Source organism: Apiospora hydei (genome assembly GCF_038363865.1).
Source record: "Apiospora hydei strain CBS 114990 chromosome Unknown utg000002l_segment0_segment0, whole genome shotgun sequence".
Classification (NCBI taxonomy): Eukaryota; Fungi; Ascomycota; class Sordariomycetes; order Amphisphaeriales; family Apiosporaceae; genus Apiospora; species Apiospora hydei.
This window is the reverse complement of record NW_027117361.1, coordinates 3711631-3730611: the sequence shown is the minus strand read 5'-3', so window position 1 is coordinate 3730611 and position 18981 is coordinate 3711631. Positions and strand designations below refer to the sequence as shown.

Below are 18981 nucleotides of genomic sequence, written 5' to 3'. Positions count from 1 at the left end.
GTCCTGAGGTATTTCCTGAAATTTCGTCAGCCTCTTCTTCACTTCTTGTATTCAGTCGTCCATTCCTTTCTGATACCCCATCTTGAACTTCACCTCCTTCACTCGCACACATCACAACACAACATGGCCGCCGCTCTGAGACTCGGCTCTGCCGCCCTGAGAGCTTCTACTAGAGCTCCCACTTTCACAGCTCGCCATGCTGCCTTCACCGCGGCGCGATGCTATTCTTCCAAGACCCAGGTATGTCGAGATTCTGCGGCCGCCCAAGGTCCCAACTTTAGCCATTGGCTCTTCTAACGACTTGCTACAGACCTTGAAGGAGCGCTTCGCTGAGCTTCTGCCCGAGAAGATCGAGGAGATCAAGACCCTGCGCAAGTAGGTCGACCCCCGTCTACGGATTACTCAATTGGTTGGATCTTTGAAAATAACACATAATAGGGAGCATGGCTCAAAGGTCATTGACAAGGTCACCCTCGACCAGGTCTACGGTGGTGCTCGAGGCATCAAGGCCCTTGTTTGGGAGGGTTCCGTTCTCGACTCCGAAGAGGGTATCCGCTTCCGCGGCAAGACCATCCCCGAGTGCCAGGAGCTTCTCCCCAAGGCCCCCGGTGGCAAGGAGCCTCTTCCCGAAGGTAATTCATGCCCAACACCGCTTCTAGATGGCATTGGCTAACTCCCGCCTCCAGGTCTCTTCTGGCTTCTCTTGACCGGCGAGGTCCCTACTGAGCAGCAGGTCCGCGACCTTTCTGCCGAGTGGGCCGCTCGATCCGACATCCCCAAGTTCGTCGAGGAGCTCATCGACCGCTGCCCTACCGACCTTCACCCCATGGCCCAGTTCTCCCTCGCTGTCACCGCTCTTGAGCACACCTCCTCGTTTGCCAAGGCTTACGCCAAGGGTATGAACAAGAAGGATTACTGGGGTTACACCTTCGAGGACTCCATGGACCTGATTGCCAAGCTGCCTACCATTGCCGCCCGCATCTACCAGAACGTCTTCAAGGGCGGAAAGGTCGCCCCCTGTTCAGAAGGACAAGGATTACTCCTTCAACTTCGCCAACCAGCTCGGATTCGGCGAGAACGCTGACTTCATTGAGCTGATGCGTCTCTATCTTACCATCCACACCGATCACGAGGGTGGTAACGTCAGCGCTCACACCACCCACCTGGTTGGCAGCGCCCTGAGCTCCCCCTTCCTGTCTCTGTCCGCTGGCCTGAACGGTCTGGCTGGTCCCCTCCACGGTCTTGCCAACCAGGAGGTCCTCAACTGGCTCACCGAGATGAAGAAGAGCGTCGGCGATGACCTGAGCGACAAGGCCATTACTGATTACCTCTGGTCTACCCTCAACTCTGGCCGCGTCGTTCCCGGCTACGGCCACGCCGTCCTGCGCAAGACGGATCCCCGTTACATGGCCCAGCGTGTCTTCGCCCAGGAGAAGATGCCCAACGACCCCATGTTCCAGCTTGTCAGCCAGGTCTACAAGATCGCCCCCAAGGTCCTTACCGAGCACGGCAAAACCAAGAACCCCTACCCCAACGTCGATGCCCACTCCGGTGTCCTCCTGCAGTACTACGGTCTGACCGAGGCCAACTACTACACTGTGCTCTTCGGTGTCTCGCGTGCCATTGGTGTCCTTCCTCAGCTCATCATTGACCGCGCTGTCGGTGCTCCCATCGAGCGCCCCAAGTCTTTCTCCACCGAGAAGTGGATCGAGCTTGCCAAGAAGGCGTAAAGGACGAGTAGTGCTTGATTATAGGAGTTTTGACTTGTGCGAGTAGCATAAACGGATAGAGTGGGCTTTGTCACAAAGGGCAGATGCTGTATCATATGGAGGTGTTAGAGGGCTTCTGATGATACCACGAAAAGCTGCATTTGTACAATAATTTCCATTTTACGTTTCATGTAGCCTCTATCAGATGTGATGATTTCTTGTGCACTCGATGCGACTTACCGGTGGGAATCATGAGAGACTTGACTAAGCTATGCATAGTGCTGAACTTTTGAGTTCAACCCTATCAATCTGCCAAATCCTGCACTCACTCAACCCACACTGGCCCTGTATGCCGATATAGACTTCGCATTGCGACAGGCAGGTGGAGTGTGGCGCTTATTAGGGTGTAGTGGTTGGTGTTAGCTCATCTATTGTTCGGGCAGATTCGTACCGATGGGTTGGGACGGAAGATAGATCCATGAGCTTGGCCATTACCATAGGTAAGAGATGGTTGGAAAATACTTCCGTGCTCTCTGGCAGAAGGTTCTAATAAGAGTTTCAACATAGATAGACCAGCCGCGGTCAGCGAGGGAGACAGGGTGGGTCGGGGTCAGACAACAAGAAGCAAGCACAATCTACAACGTGGGGGCCAATGCTGCTGCACAGTCAGACTCAGACCGGAGTACTCGGGGGGTTAAAACATGATGAAGTGTAACAACGGCGGAGCATTCGGAGCACAGAACAGCTGCAACCAAGAGGCCACCCATGAGACGGCCGGCGGGTTGAAGTCAGGGTAGATGCACGGAGTCCGCATCGTTCGGTTGTTGGGTGGTGTGGTTTTTTCCCCAAGTTCCCCCTATGGGCTTTGGGGATCAGCAAGGGACAGGAGGGACAGGAGGGACTGGGAGCCACAAGAAAGGCTGAGTGGGGACGCTGGTTCCATCGGCTTATTACTTTTCTTGGCTTTGTTGAGATTGAGCAGAAACGCGCCGAGTGACAGAAGGCCAAAAGGCTGGGCCAAAAGCTGGACCCCGAGTGGGATAGTGGGCAAGAATCGAGGGAATCCGGCGGTGGCTGGCCTCATCCCGGACGGGGTCGTGTGTACATGATGGTTGTGTTGATTGGGCAGACGCCAGTTGAGGCCGCTGCACAGACGAATCAGTGAGAGGCTGCGTAAGATTGAGGGTGCAGCTGGGCGAGAAAAGCGAAAAGCACCCCAGCGGAAGAGACCCCGGAGTGTGTGTGTAGGAGGTGCTGTAGAATCCAAGCAAAGCCAGCAATCAACGTATCCTTTTGGTGCTCCTGTGGCTTGCCCTCCAAGCGTCTCTCTCTCCCGTGTTCCCCCGCCGTATCTGCTCTTCTCTTTAATACCAACAAAGAAACCACCTGTCTCTCTCTCTCTCTGCCTTTCTCCCCAAACCACTCCGGCAGGATCTATCTATCACGAAACTTTTCCCAGCATTAGCTGCAACCAAATCAGGTAGGTGCGAATCCGAACAATCGGCCATGGGTAATGGGCAATGGGCAATGGGCAATGGGCAATTGATGCTCGGCGCTTATTAACCTCGGGCTTGCCTGCCCGTTTCTGTCGTGCCGACCTGAGCTGGGGACTTGGCTCTTACACGTGCGTGCTGCTGCCGGTGTAAGCTTGCTGAAGCGCCCCTCGGCCGACAATGCCCGAAACTCTCCGCCCATGACAGTGGCAGCTCTTCCCTAGTGCTGAGTCCATCATCCCAACGCTGACATCCATCCTTTCCGAGCAGGCAATTCAAACCGCACACAAAACCCGCTCTCTAAGGCATCATCGCTCGATAATTTCTGCTTCTATCCAACTCTCTCCCGTCTCCCGCCCTCAACCACCCACCCGCGAAGAAGCACCCGACTGCCTTGGTCAGGCCCCCTTTTCGAAGCCCAAACCCTGCCATGTCCGCCGCCGCAAGCGCCATGTCTCCCTCGTCCGAGAAGAAGATCGAGAAGAAGCCCGTCAAGTTCTCCAACTTGCTCCTCGGTGCCGGTCTCAACATGTTCGAGGTAACCACTCTGGGCCAGCCTTTGGAGGTCGTCAAGACCACCATGGCCTCGCATCGTGGTGACTCCTTCGGCCAGGCCCTCGGTCGTGTCTGGGGTCGTGGTGGTGTCTTTGGCTGTACGTAGTATCAAGAGAGACAATACCTGCCACGTCGCGGGATCACAGCTGTTTGAGCAAGCACTAACCTTGTCTTTTTGCCGTGTAGTCTACCAGGGTCTGATTCCATGGGCATGGATCGAGGCCTCGACCAAGGGCGCCGTCCTCTTGTTCGTCGCATCCGAGGCCGAGTACTACGCTCGCGCCGCTGGTGCCAACGACTTCGGCAGTGGTATCCTCGGTGGTATCACTGGTGGTGTGGCTCAGGCCTACGCCACCATGGGTTTCTGCACTTGCATGAAGACTGTTGAGATTACTCAGCACAAGATGGCGGCCGCAGGTGTCAAGCCCACCAGCACCTTCACCACCTTTGCCAACATCTACCGCAAGGAGGGTATCCGCGGTATCAACAAGGGTGTGAACGCCGTGGCTATTCGCCAGATGACCAACTGGGGCTCCCGCTTCGGTCTGTCCCGTCTCGCTGAGCAGGGTATTCGCCGCGTCACCGGCAAGGAGCACGGCGAGAAGTTGAGCGCTATCGAGAAGATCACGGCCTCTGCCCTCGGTGGTGGTCTGTCCGCCTGGAACCAGCCCATCGAGGTCATCCGTGTCGAGATGCAGAGCAAGAAGGAGGATCCCAACCGTCCCAAGAAGATGACGGTTGGCAACACGTTCCAGTACATCTACAAGAACGATGGTATCAAGGGTTTGTACCGCGGAGTGGCTCCGCGTATTGGTTTGGGCGTTTGGCAAACGGTTTGCATGGTCGCCATGGGTGATATGTAAGTCAAGTTCCCCTGAGTTGCTCGCTCCCCTTCCCGGTGGAGTCTTTTGCTTCCTCATGCTGCCATCATCATCCACCAGCGGCATGATGCAAGTAACACATTGCTAATAATGACGCGAACAGGGCCAAGACCTACGTTGAGAAGTTGACTGGTGACAAGGTCACTGCTAAGCATTAGGCGGCGTTTTATGGATATCGGCTGTGATTGGTTTTCTGGGACTCGGCTCTTGAGGAGAAATGGATCACGACGCATCCTATATGGGATATCATTGATTATAGACGTGTATGCTGCGCTGTTTCGACATGCCAGTTGTTTGTTTCCTGTTATTTTCCTTTACTGTTGCTCCGACCTGCTTGCTATACTGGCGTCCTTGCCGAAAGGAGACATAAGCCGCCAGAAGATTAATAGACACAACACAACATTGCGCGTGGTGGGATACATCTCTCTACCATAGCGGTCACCGGCAGTCTCCTTGTTCGGCTCGTCTTCAGTGTGTGTGTGTGAGGGAGCCCACTTCCCCCGCCATGTTCGTCCCACCGGTCGAGGTCCGCATCGGCCGTGAGGCCCGAGTCGTTAGGCTCTCCAGGTTTCATGTCTCTGGCAGGGCAGGGTCCGGGGAACCTGCAGGGTCAGCGCTGCGGCGAGGCGGAATCCACACAGGACCATTAGTGCCTGGGCCTTGTGTCAGCTCTTTAGTTTCGGTGACTGCCTGATGTTTAACGGGTGCTGTGGCGTGATGCCTAGCTGACTCCAGCCCCCTAGGCTAGAGTGGGCATCGGGCTTATCGTATCGTATCCGGCCCATACGTCCGAGAAGGTCCATCTATCATGGTTTCGGCGTCAACCTGTCGCTGATAAGCACCAGGAGCTTTGCCGGCATTAGGTCGGGTGTTGTCGATATCGTCGTCCTTTCTGTCCTTATGTCGTAGTTTGCGGCTATTCATCCAGACTCTTGTAGAGTGAGTGAGGCCTGGATCCGCCGCCCGCGTGTAGAAGAACACAAGTCCATTTGTACGTAATTCTTTTGCCTACGATTGCGCACGACGGAGGCTTCTCCGTCCTGGTCGGTATTGGTCGGCTGGCTGGCTAGCTTGACCGCCACGTCAGATGTGAGTTCATAAGTTCATCTACCCACTTGCCTTCGCTGCATGTTCGGGATCCGGGCTGGTATCCACCACTCCATGTAAAGAGAAGATGCTAGTTAGTCATGCAGATGGGATCTCGGTATAGATGCTGTGGGTGATTGGGTTACTGGCTAGTCGACTGGGCAGGGAGGTATGATCAGCTAGTAAATACTTACATACTTACTTGTTGGGAACTCGTATCGCTTGGTGAATGTTGTGAGATCATGTGTGTATATCAGAGGACTTTGACAGGATGCGTCGGCATGGCGTAGTTGATGGGTAAGGGAGTATGAATCTCATGTTTGGCTACGAGTCGTTCGAAGCGATTGGACCGGACCGTTTCTTCTCATTGACATCCAACATGTCATTCGCATAAAGGAACACTTCGTAATGGTAAACCATAGATAGATCGTTCTTCCGCATTTCCATACTGGATGAGGATAGGTGCGTATTATGACCAACGAAAGGCACATACTACTACCACTGTAAGAATTTCTCTATAACCAATGGCTTTCAGGGGAGACTGTCGCCTACCACAAACCTCGAGGGTATGGCTTGTCTTCGAGGCAGCACGCCGGCTGCTGTTCTCAATGAGCCTAGCTCATCGTTCTACGGGTAGCTCCAGTTGATGCCTCGCTGAGGGAAGTCGCTGAAGTTGTGGTCGTCTATCCGGACTTGTCAAAACAGGCGAGGTGTTGGATTGGATCAAGTAAGATGCAGTCGGATTTCTGTTCTTATTATATCAACATTCGGAACACGTTGGCATACAATTGTCTGATAGTTTGCATACTGCACTTGAAGCCCCGGGCCATTCCGGCCCTTTCACCAGGTGAGAGAGATTTTGGTCCCTCTTTGGCAGAGGCAATGCAGGTTAACAGGACGCAACATGATACGAGCAAACGTCAGTGGTTCGAGAATGCGGACCTTAACCCTCGAGGTGCAGTGATATCCACCATTTCGTCTCTATCCGTAATGTGTTAAACTGTCATGCGTGTGCCTTTCATAGTTGTTACATACCTGCTCGATATGGCTGATTCTAATATTAGTATCGGCGACAGTATGTTGAATGGGCGGTAGGTAATGCCAATCAGTAGAACTCAACCCTATACAATGGCCATGTTGTCGGGTCTGGTTGTATATAGTCATGTAACCGCAGCATGCGTACATGCTTCGTTAAAGCTGCCTAGTTGTCAAGTCCTCGTAGCTGAAACCTACACGTCCGACGTACAGTGACACGCCTCCTGATATTACACATATATATTTACATCCATATTCGACATCATGCACAGTGATACTGAGTAACCATTTTACTGGAAACATGTTTTGACGAGCACAAGTTACTACCGACGGCGAAAGCTCTCTGACCGGAAACATAAGTCCGTACCGATTGAGTGAGTGGTATTATATTGTCCAGGGATTTCATTATACTCCTTTAGAAGAGCCGCAGCACTTGCCCTGAAAAGGTGTCTCCGTTTCATGTCGGGAGGTGAATACGACATGACAGGAAATCTATCACAAATCACAAAGACAACAGATACTACGCTATACGAATTGGACATTCGAATACATTCTCTATTATTTTCCCCAAGTCTATACTACACGAATACACAAAATGCTGTCAATCGATAACCGGGACATTAATCACGAGTTTCCCAAGCCCAGGTTATTTTACACCAGCACTTGACATGCGTATCCCGGTATACTGTTTGTAAGTGTTATCAGTGATACGATAGCCAAGAAACAGAACATACGCCACGGACGGGCAAAATCCTACATAGTAATGAGACAGCCAAGTTATGTAAGCATACAGTTCATCAAAGCGTGCCCGTAAGTTTGGGCAAACAGGAGGAGATTGCCATCACGAGCTATCAGTCTACCTGATACACAACTGCTTGGCGATGTTCAGACTAGAACTACCTCCGCCGGTCCTTACAACTGCCGCATTATCATTTCCGACAGGACAATCGCGGGAAACGAAAGCAAGCCAAGCCAAGTAAGTAAACCGTAAAGTAGAAAAGAACCGAAAAAAGAGACAATGGCTGAAGAGAAGAGCCCTAGGCGAGGAGAAGCTGGAGTCGTACCACGCGATGCAGCCAAGAAAAGGCAAACCGGCCAACTCACGGGTGTGAGCCTGTGCCGTAACGCACAATCACCGCCAAGCAGACGGGAGTAAGCACAGGATCGACGGTACCGACAGATTGAATGCACCACATAAGCTCAGCCGGCCGGCAGATATATTCCTGCCCTCTTCCAATTGCACGAGCCGTTCAAACGGGCGAGGAGTGGTATCAGTGAAACCCAACATGCCTTGCTTGATTGAGGCTATATGCAAATCTGGCTGGCCAAGTAGACTGCATACCTACATACCTACGTAATCGCCAACAATATACATACTTGCCTACGTACTTACCATCTATTCCGGTGTTTGAGGGAAGACAGACACAGGCAGGGAGCCGTCTGGGCATGATGAAGCCGGGTGTCTCTGGTAGAGGCCAAACGCCCGGAGCGCGACAATCATTGCTGCTTACAGCGTCGGACCAATTAAGAAAAGGTATTATTACACACATACATACACACACACACATGCAAACCGGCGCAAGGCTACACATGTTGCAGACACCATATGCATGTATGTACAAACTTAACTCCCCCACCCACGCGGTGAACATGCCAAGAAAAAGAATGTCTCGGACTGGCACTCCTTTGCCTCCCTGCGCCCAGGCCCCGGAAGAGCGCCGAGCAGCGCACCGCAGCCGCAGCCGCAGCAGGACACATCACAACACAATCCGGTCTAGAGGAGACGATGCCCAGCAGGAGGCGCATGAGATTGAGTTTCTGCCAAGTCGCAATAGTCTGCCTTCTAACTGGGCGGGCAGGAAATGTCGTGGAAGGACTTGGCCAGAAGGTCACACAGCCAAGGCGCCCCGACGGGATAGACTCGGTGCGTGCGCCGTCCGCCTTTTCCCCCCTTCACCAACCAGCCCACCCAGGCAGAGGCCATTGACGGGCAGAGCGACGTAATAGGCATGCACGCGCCAGTTCAAGTCCAGTACCTAGCTAAGTCCAGTACCTAGCTAAGGACCTTCTCGGGGGCATCACGCGCTCGCTCAATGCCAAGGAGGAGGGAGCCGCCGGCGCCGCAATAAAATACGTCAAAGTTGAGCGGAGGCGGAGCCTTTGCAAATGCCAAGATGGGGGAAAACCGCATGGGACAGCTCGGGGGAAGAAATGCTAATAACTTGGGGAAAAAGCGACGATCGTTATTTGCCCAGGCACGTCTTGGCCCCAATACTTGGCCTCAATAATCGTGAAAGCCCGAGCTTTGCGCACTTGGCAGCCGAGGGCATCCATCGCAGCACATCACTGCGCAGCGCGCAAGCGTGGGACGTAATCATCCCGGATGGATTCTGCCTTTGCAGCAGGCTTGCAAGGCTTGCAAGGCTTGAACGGGAGGCAGGCCTGGACAAAACGCTTCAAGGAACAGTAAGATGACGAGTCACAAGCGAGCGAATGGGCGAATACGAATGGTAGGCACATTGGCCTTCTTGGCTCACATGCCCTGCGATGCCGTCCCGTCGACAGCATCCACGGCGACAAGCGTCGCATGGGACATGGACACTGATGAACACTGAACATGGATTTCCGGCCCCAAGATCTGCCCATCGGTCGGTTAATCGGGTCTTTCACAACTGTATCCTACGCAATACGCCCTCACGAGCCCACGCGCCCTCCATGCGCCTGCAGCCAATTTCCTTTCTAGAGCCGCCGCAATCCCTCATCTGGCGCCAATAACGTCATTCACGGTAGGGCTGAGGCCGTCTTCAATTCGCTCCAGAGATACCGATTATACGCATCTGCATTCTGGAACGAGGATAGGACGATGGCTTGTGACTGGCCAGCACCAGAGCTTCTTTGCTGCATGTGGCCAGACGCAGCACAACTTTCTTCGAGAAAAACCTTAACACCGGATAAAATCTCGCTCTCGCGCCTCCATATGCACGACCGAAGCTACCAACCCAAGATCCCGCACTTACGGTTATCGGAACACTTTAGATCTAGAAGAGATGCAGATACTAGATCAGCCTCTCGGCTTTTCCAGAAGAACCTTGATGAACGCGCGCAGATATTTGGATCAGAACAGACTTCAAGATGGTTAGGCATTTCCGAACCTTATCCTGCAATTAGACGGTGAAAAGCGTGGGGGAAAACAGAGAGATGAAGGACCGGTCGGCAGTGAGAAACAGTATCGCATTCATTTGAATCGGAAACGTCCCAGGCCGCCGAAGCGAATTAGTTGACAGATGACAGAATGAGTAACATCAGACCGTTGTCGCAGGTGATGGATGACGGATAGCTGCCCATAAACAAACAAATGTTTACCCAACGGGCAGCCACCGATGTTTCGACGTTTTTTAGCTGCCCAAATAAGCTTCAGCTGCGGGTTTCAGAATCGGTAGGATGGTCTACCCTGCTATCAGGGACTAGGCCTTCCCGGGGGGCTGGGGACTACACGGGCAGGCAGGGCTTCACCTGGCCGGCCGAGGTTGTTGTTGCTGTCATTCAGGGGGGAAGGCCCACGCGATCTCTTTCTGGATGCGCATGAGAACTTCTCACCGCATGCAATAGAAAAAGGAGATCGTCGACGTGGTTGACTATAGCTACTTGACTGGGGCTTTATTGAAAGAGAGGGTTCGATCATTGTCAGATGTGGAGGGCGGTGAGCGAAAAATCGCGCGGCCGATCCGGCAGAGTCGACATCCCACATCAGTCTTGAACGCATACCGATAATCTGTGTAGGTAATAATGGTGGATGCCAAGCTTCTTTATCTTGGGTGGGCGTAATATCCGAACCATATGCAAGGCACTCCATCTCCATCCTGCTACCTAATGTACAACGTAGTACTCCGTAGTGGTAGAGCATACGGGCTCTTCCATAAGCGCCCCTCCAATGAACGCGCGTGAAGGACAGGCAGGCCCCAGCCTCCAGGGCCTCAGCACTCAGCACTCAGCAGGGCATGGAGACGCGGTCAGCACGCGGTGAGGCGGGAAAAGGGTGGTGAAGGAGCCCTGCTGGGCTACTGGGCTATTGGGCTACTGAGCTAGGACCGAGGCACGCTTGAGCTGGGACCCAGTGCCGAAAGTCCGACTGCCGTTCGCGCTGACAACCCTTAGGCCTTTCGTGACGAGGACTGCATCCGTGGGGATGCAAGCACGGTCATTGTACATACATAGAAGGCGATGGAATGTTGCGAATAGGCAGATAAGGCCAGATGTAGGGCGATCGTAGCATGCGGCTGGAGCTCAATGGGTGGGCAGGCAATAGCGAGTAAATCCCGCGCAATGCCACGAAACCTGCGAGGCGAAATTTCCGGCCGACAGAGTCTGGCCGTGCTGGCTGGCGTCGAAAAAAACGACGAGCGAGCGAGAGAAGATACGATGCCATGCCACTCTGGAGATCCCTGTCAGCCCCAAAGGGATACCTAGGGACTCTAGGGACTCTAGGGACTAGGGGGCTACAAGTGACAAGGTAGGCAATCTTTCATTAGGGCCGATATGATTGGGTTATGGAAGAATGGGGGCCCTTGTGGGGTGCGCATGCGCGCTCTCTCGTCTCTCTCCACGGAGACGGAAGAGACGATGGCGAGCTGGTGTTCGCTTGAGCCTTGCCCGCATTGCGTTTCCTGAATTGGACGGATTCTATTGGAAATTGTGCTGGGACTGCTGCAAAGACCCTAGCGGCTGGGTGCTTAAGCAGGTGTATATGCAGGCCTAGCCGCCTAGGTATGTATGTATGCTAGGCAGGCCAGATCGAGTCGCTAGTGCCCATCAGCGACTCGGGGAACTGGAGTCGAGCAGCCTGGCAGCCCTTTGAGGTGACTGATTAGCACGGAGCCACGACAGGGCACCTTCGGCCCAAACGTCGGAGAATTGCTGTCGGTGGCCAGTGCTAGCAATAGTGAGCTGTCAATCGGCTCGATGATTTGTTGCACACGGCCATCTTTCCCGCAATTGGCACTCTGTTAGTAAGTCGCGAGACCGACAGAGCTCTCTCTCTTTTCAGCCGTGTCTCCAGAAAAAGTTCGTTGGTGGTTGCCGGAGAGCGCTCGCTGTTAGCCGGTATATCGCTCACACCAAGTTGGCAAGCCCAGCATGGGCAGGGAAGGCCGTTCCGTAATAGCAGTAAAAGTAATCAAGAAAAAAAACCCCTTCATTTGACGCACCCTCAACACCAAGCAGTTGCCGTGGCGGGCGGCCGAAACCGGGCGGCCAGGCCGACCGTGGCACACACACACCTCCAACTTCTTTGCAGAAGTCGCCTTGACGTCCCGTTGGCCAGCACGAAAACACCGACAAAACGAAGATTCCCTTGCATGCCTCACCGTTTCGTGGATTCTGGGCGTACTACCACGACAAGTCCCCAAGACCAAGGCCTAGCAGCCCACTAAACTCCAAGTTCGGGACGGAACGATTGGCACTCTGGAGGCGATATCCGGGGTTGCTGCTTTGCTAGCCCACTACATCTCACTATTTGGCTAGGCCACTGGGTTATTTTCGTTACCGATGAATGATGGCTGACGGGCGAGAGATTGCCATTTTCTCGCAGGCACAGGCCAGTGTACAGTCAATGTCGGAAGATAGAGTGATGCTGATCGCATATAATGACGTATCTCACCCGGCATATTGATATGGCCCTCTGTTCGGATACGGGTTTCGCCCCAGCCCTTCCGATTTGCCTGCCAGCACGGTCTAGGTATGTGTTTCTTACACCATAACGTGCGGGCAGTGAGGCATTTGATGAAGTGATATTGTACCTACATACACAATGGGAAGCCGGGGAGGGCAGAGATGATAGATAACAATCTTGGCGTGATCTGAATAAGGGACTACCTAAAGGTTTATGGTGATACACAGGGCTCTTGGTATGAATCTCGTGGCTTGCAAATGCGAGTAAGTGTTGGACGATCTGTCGAGCCACTGACTTATTAACACACAGTACGACAAATGGGCGTGGCTCCAGGGCCCGACTGGGGGCTCGACAGTGTGCAGCCGATAGTTCGCACATGGAGAAAGCGTGGAGTGTGAGCTATTTTAACAGGAACGAGCAGGATAGGAACCCATGTGGATAGGGACTAATGTAGGTTGCAGTACTGTACCGTAGATAGAATGGGGAGCGCCCGAGTCGGCATCTGGGCAACAGCAAGAAGCAGGGTCAATAGCTGTGTATATGAGCAGGGATCATGCATGATATGGCACTATGGCATGGGGCACGCAGCGAAGGCCGCCTTTCGCAGCAACCGGAGCTGGGAGCTAGCTCGGGAAGCTCAAAATATGGACTCGACTTTGCTTTGGGTAGGACTGATGGGGCCGAGGAGACAACGACTGGAGGGAAAAGGAGGGCACGAGAGAAAAGGGGACAAGGATAGGTGAGCGACGGGGCGAGGAAAACAACAATAGCAACGATCCCCAAAGTCGACAATAGCCGTGCAGAATTCTGGAAAACAGGGTGGAAGAGCCCAGTCCGCCAGTTGCTGGCCACTTACTGTACCGTCACACCCCAGCCAGCTAACGCGTGTTGACGAGGTTCACGATGGGCACATTCGGGATGGTCGGTAATAAGGCAAGTCCAACCAAATCAAATCGTCAAGCAATTGATCGATCAGGGCTCAAGCTCAAGCACGCGCCTGGGAAGCAGCCGGAGTTGGCTCGGCTCGAATAGTAGACTTGTACATACATACGACATACCTAGGCTGGATGATATGACTGACCGACCTCGTGCTACCGCGCTCGCTCGCCCTTATGACTGTAGGTACACTGTAGACAGGGCACTGTCGCATTCTGGCGCCATGACTTTCTGCTGTCTCCTACGCCGCACTTGCTCCCTTGCCCGACCTCTTGCAATCCCATGTTTCCATGCTCCTTCGTTCTTCCCGCCGACGTCAGAGTCAGATGCACCCAGCTTTGCGCGATTTTGTTCCTTACCCTTTCCGTAGTAGAATCGGCACGCTCGCGCTGGAAGCAGGCATGAGGGCGAAGCCGATGATTGGCGAAAGCCGCTAGGCGGGTGGGGCCATTCGGTGGGAGCTCCAAGCTTTTTCTCTCTTTCAACTAGGCTACTTTACATTCGAGGTATGGATGGAACGGATGGATGAAGGAGAGAGCTATGTAGGCTATCCCATCTCAGGTACGTACCTCCTGGGGACAAAAACAAACAACACCCGTGCTGAACCAGGACACACCGGCAAGCAGAATCGGTCATCTTTTGTCTGGCAAACTCAATAATCATGGTTGGCCAGTCAAGCAGTTTGGAGCACATTTTGAGCATTTTGGAGAAGCATGGGAGAAGAATAAGGGCACACACAACCAGCAGGTAGAATCCGTAGGGCAATTGAACTGTATTGAATGCAGAATTGGGTGTTCTCCTGGGGAAACGGCCAGTAATTCTTGCATCAGAAAGGTAACGCCAGGCTCATTACGCCATTGGAGCTTTGTTTGGATTGAGAGATTACCCTGGCTCTCCCAGTGTTTATTTCCTAGTTGGGGTAGCAATCTTACCGTGGGTATCTCCAGTTAGGTCTCCCCCAGGTACCAAGCGAGCGAGAGCGACAGCCCAGAGCGGGAGAGAAAAAAACATTCGTTGTACAGACACACACACCACCCTCAACACACTGTGCACGGTAGCCGGTACCTCCGATCACAACGTTCGTTCCGTGCCTGACAAGGTAACCTCGACCGAGAAAAAAAATCTCCACGCTAACCAGTTGCACTGGCCACTTCCTGCTTGAGCGAAGCACCCTGGAACTTTGGCAGCGCCGTGGGAAGGCATTTTGCGCTTCTGCGTTGCTTTCTCCGTTCACCAGTGCTCCACCTGCCCTCGTCTTTTATAAGTGAAGCCTTCTTCCCTTCCTACACTTTTTCCTCCTTCCTTTTCCCTTACGCGCCTCTGTCAGAACGGACGACTAGGTTGACGTGCCTCTCCTCTCTTCTCCTTTGGACGTTATAATCCTGGACAACACCCTAAAGAAGAACCACTTCAGCATCTCTTCAGCATTCCTTTTGGGATTTGCCGACTCTCTCGTACACCTAGCATCCTTGGATCGCGACCTAATTATACAACAATTGCACCACCTCAAGGAAGCTCTTCAGCTTACCCTAATAATACACACTCGCCAGCCATGGCTGAGTCACAACCTGCCGGCGCACCGGCGCTGAACACAAACATTGAGTCCGGCAAGTTCGACGAGAAGGAACGCCACCACGCCGACCCTGCTCCCGCCAAGGTCAAGGCCGAGAACGATGAGGACGAAGACGAGGACATTGACGCCCTCATTGAGGACCTCGAGTCCCAAGATGGCGGCGATGACCTGGATGAGGAGGAAGGAGACGCCAACCCCGCCGCCGGCCGTACTGTCCCTGAGGACATGCTCAACACAGACACTCGGTAAGCTACTTTCCCCCACACCCCACCCCCGATTACACTAGATGCTAACTGTCTCCGCAGCATGGGTCTCACAGAAAGCGAAGTCACCAGCCGCCGCAGAAAGTTCGGTCTCAACCAGATGAAGGAGGAGAAGGAGAACTTGATTCTCAAGTTCTTCTCCTACTTCGTCGGTCCTATCCAGTTCGTCATGGAGGCTGCGGCCGTCCTGGCTGCTGGTCTGGAGGACTGGATTGATTTCGGTGTCATCTGCGGTCTGCTTCTTCTCAACGCCGTCGTTGGTTTCGTTCAGGAATTCCAGGCCGGTTCCATTGTCGACGAGCTCAAGAAGACCCTCGCTCTTAAGGCTGTCGTCCTCCGTGACGGTACCCTGAAGGAGATTGAGGCCCCCGAAGTCGTTCCCGGTGATATCCTGCAAGTCGAGGAGGGTACCATTATCCCTGCCGATGGTCGCATCGTCACTGAGGATGCCTTCCTTCAAGTTGATCAGTCTGCCATCACTGGTGAATCTCTTGCCGTCGACAAGCACAAGGGCGACCAGTGCTTCGCTTCTTCTTCCGTCAAGCGTGGTGAGGCCTTCGTCGTTGTCTCCGCCACCGGTGACAACACCTTCGTCGGTCGCGCTGCTGCTCTCGTCAACCAAGCCAACTCCGGAACTGGTCACTTCACTGAGGTCCTGAACGGCATCGGTACTGTGCTTCTGGTTCTTGTCGTCCTTACCAACTTGGTCGTCTGGGTTTCCTCGTTCTACCGATCCAACCCCATTGTCGATATCCTCCGCTTCACCCTCGCCATCACTATCATCGGTGTCCCCGTCGGTCTTCCCGCCGTCGTTACCACCACCATGGCTGTCGGTGCTGCCTACCTCGCCAAGAAGAAGGCTATCGTTCAGAAGCTGTCTGCCATTGAGTCCCTGGCCGGTGTCGAGATTCTCTGCTCCGACAAGACCGGTACTCTGACCAAGAACAAGCTGTCTCTGTCCGAGCCCTACACTGTTGCCGGCGTTGACCCCGAGGACCTCATGCTCACTGCCTGCCTGGCTGCTTCGCGCAAGAAGAAGGGTATTGATGCCATCGACAAGGCTTTCCTCAAGTCCCTCAAGTACTACCCCCGTGCCAAGGGTGTCCTGTCCAAGTACCACGTTGAGCAGTTCTTCCCCTTCGACCCCGTCTCCAAGAAGGTTACCGCCATTGTCCGCTCTCCCCAGGGTGAAGTCATCACCTGTGTCAAGGGTGCCCCTCTTTTCGTCCTGAAGACTGTCGAGGAGGACCACGCCATTCCCGAGGAGGTCGACCAGGCCTACAAGAACAAGGTTGCTGAGTTCGCTACCCGTGGTTTCCGTTCTCTTGGTGTTGCCCGCAAGCGAGGTGAGGGTGCTTGGGAGATTCTCGGAATTATGCCCTGCTCTGACCCCCTCGTCACGATACTGCCCGCACTATCAACGAAGCCAAGTCTCTCGGTCTGTCCATCAAGATGCTTACTGGTGATGCCGTCGGTATCGCTCGTGAGACTTCCCGCCAACTCGGTCTCGGTACCAACGTCTACAACGCTGAGCGCCTTGGTCTCGGTGGTGGTGGTGACATGCCCGGTTCTGAGGTCTACGATTTCGTCGAGGCTGCTGATGGTTTCGCCGAGGTCTTCCCCCAGCACAAGTACAACGTCGTCGAGATTCTCCAGCAGCGTGGCTACCTGGTTGCCATGACTGGTGATGGTGTCAACGATGCCCCCTCCCTGAAGAAGGCTGATACCGGTATTGCTGTCGAGGGTGCCTCCGACGCTGCCCGCTCTGCTGCCGATATCGTCTTCCTTGCTCCCGGTCTTGGTGCCATTATTGATGCCCTCAAGACTTCCCGTCAAATTTTCCACCGCATGTACGCCTACGTTGTCTACAGAATTGCCCTGTCCATCCATCTCGAGATCTACCTTGGTCTCTGGATCGCTATTCTGAACCGCAGCTTGAACATCATTCTCGTCGTCTTCATCGCCATTTTCGCTGATGTTGCCACCCTTGCCATTGCCTACGACAACGCTCCCTTCTCCAAGTCCCCCGTCAAGTGGAACCTGCCCAAGCTTTGGGGTATGTCCGTCCTTCTCGGTGTTGTTCTGGCTGTCGGTACCTGGATCACTGTCACCACTATGTACGCTGGCGGTATCTCCGACCAGGGTATCCACGGCGGTATCATCCAGAACTTCGGTAACCTGGACGAGGTCATCTTCCTCCAGGTCTCCCTCACTGAGAACTGGCTGATTTTCATCACTCGTGCCAACGGTCCTTTCTGGTCCTCCATGCCTTCTTGGCAGCTCTCTGGCGCTGTCCTGGTTGTCGACATTGTCGCCACCTGCTTCTGTATCTGGGGTTGGTTCGAGCACGGAGACCCTACCTCCATTGTCGCCGTCGTTCGTGTCTGGATCTTCTCCTTCGGAGTCTTCTGTATCATGGGAGGTCTCTACTACATGCTCCAGGACTCTGTCGGTTTCGACAACCTGATGCACGGCAAGTCGCCCAAGGGCAACCAGAAGCAGCGATCTCTCGAGGATTTCGGTAAGTTTACAATGTCCCTCATCTGCGCGCACTTTACCTTTGAGCAGTCTGCTAACCTGTTTCACAGTTGTTTCGCTCCAACGTGTCTCCACCCAGCACGAGAAGTCTCAATAGACAACCCCAGTATGAACCGGGCAGCGCAAATTGATCGCCAGCACCGTCGGGGAATTCTTGCTTGTGACGGACTCTTGGCAACCCGGGGCAGCAATGCTGGTCTCGTGGCATGCCTGAAGACGCTCACATTCTTTTGTTTACCTGTATAAGAGGCCACCAACTTGTCTAATACCGCAAGTGTGTGCCGGGGGATACTATACCCACTACAGATTTCCCTACCTAGTTTTTCTAGAAGACCTAATGAACAAAGTATAAAATAACAACCTCTTCCTTGTGCTTGTGACTGATATGTTCTTTGTACCTTGTGTTGTAGTAAACCAATCCATTTCGGTAGGTGTCCATTAGCCGCTTGGTGGTTGTTGTATCTAGCATGGCGTATTACTTTGCCATGTTCTATCATCTCTACCGTCACGTTCCAAACCTGGTTACGTAGTAGTAGGTGAGATGCATGGTGATAGTATATATATATATGCAATTGGGTTTTCGGTTGCACCCGTCTCTATGTGGTAACCCAATATGTCCAGATTGTATATATTAGATAGGTTACTGGGGGACAACGACGTCCTTGCTGGTGTCGAGCTCCTCATGTCTTCGCAGGTCCATGTCCTTGGCCAACAAAGGAATGACATACGGGTCAAAGGTCTTCCAGTAAGGGTTCTCCAAGTGGTACTTCTGGCTCTATATTGCAGGTAGGGATGGTGCCCAGTCAGCTCACCTGCGTTATTCTCGTCGTGGCGTTTGTATAGGGAGGAATGGGAGAGAAGGAACGAGAGAGAGAGAGAGGGAGAGAAGGAAAGAGAGAGAGACGTACGGATTCCTGCTCGAAACGCTCGACGACGGTGAAGGCGCGGGGGTCCTTGACGTCCTGCATGACGAACCAGTCGACGGTCTCCTTGTCGTTGCGGTAGACGCGGGCGGCCTCGATGAGCTTGAGCTTGAGCTTCTCGATGCACTCGGCATCGTCCTTGGCGTACATGTGGACGGTTAAGGTGTAGACCATTGTGGCGGTTGGTTGTTGCTGCAGATTTGGGGTGATTAGACCGGGGTATGTCGATCAATGGGCCGCTGTGATGTGCGATGTATGCAGGCACGTTTCTTTTCCTTCCGAACAACCGGGTTGACTTACATGTGTGTTTTCTTTATTTGG

General features: G+C 53.6%; 4 protein-coding genes across 4 annotated transcripts; 3 read left to right on the top strand and 1 right to left on the bottom strand.

Moving 5' to 3' along the window:
• Positions 1 to 123: 123 nt before the first annotated feature.
• On the top strand, positions 124 to 1730 carry PG997_001169 (Citrate synthase- mitochondrial; the record flags this gene model as incomplete). Its single annotated transcript, XM_066805484.1, is given in 5 exon segments — positions 124 to 240; positions 311 to 375; positions 439 to 632; positions 687 to 1009; positions 1026 to 1730. The coding sequence occupies 5 exon segments, from the start codon at positions 124 to 126 to the stop codon at positions 1728 to 1730; spliced, it is 1404 nt and encodes a 467-aa protein (XP_066675257.1).
• A 1902-nt stretch (positions 1731 to 3632) lies between these two features.
• Positions 3633 to 4796, top strand: PG997_001168 (mitochondrial DNA replication protein YHM2; the record flags this gene model as incomplete). Its single annotated transcript, XM_066805483.1, has 3 exons — positions 3633 to 3855; positions 3944 to 4616; positions 4742 to 4796. 3 exons carry the CDS (start codon positions 3633 to 3635, stop codon positions 4794 to 4796), a joined length of 951 nt encoding a protein of 316 aa, XP_066675256.1.
• Positions 4797 to 14915: 10119 nt separating this feature from the next.
• Positions 14916 to 17834, top strand: PG997_001167 (plasma-membrane proton-efflux P-type ATPase; the record flags this gene model as incomplete). Its single annotated transcript, XM_066805482.1, has 4 exons — positions 14916 to 15181; positions 15242 to 16545; positions 16626 to 17720; positions 17788 to 17834. 4 exons carry the CDS (start codon positions 14916 to 14918, stop codon positions 17832 to 17834), a joined length of 2712 nt encoding a protein of 903 aa, XP_066675255.1.
• Positions 17835 to 18377: 543 nt separating this feature from the next.
• Positions 18378 to 18834, bottom strand: PG997_001166 (uncharacterized protein; the record flags this gene model as incomplete). The annotated part of the gene is made up of 2 exons (XM_066805481.1): positions 18378 to 18512; positions 18646 to 18834. The coding sequence occupies 2 exons, from the start codon at positions 18832 to 18834 to the stop codon at positions 18378 to 18380; spliced, it is 324 nt and encodes a 107-aa protein (XP_066675254.1).
• Positions 18835 to 18981: the final 147 nt, after the last annotated feature.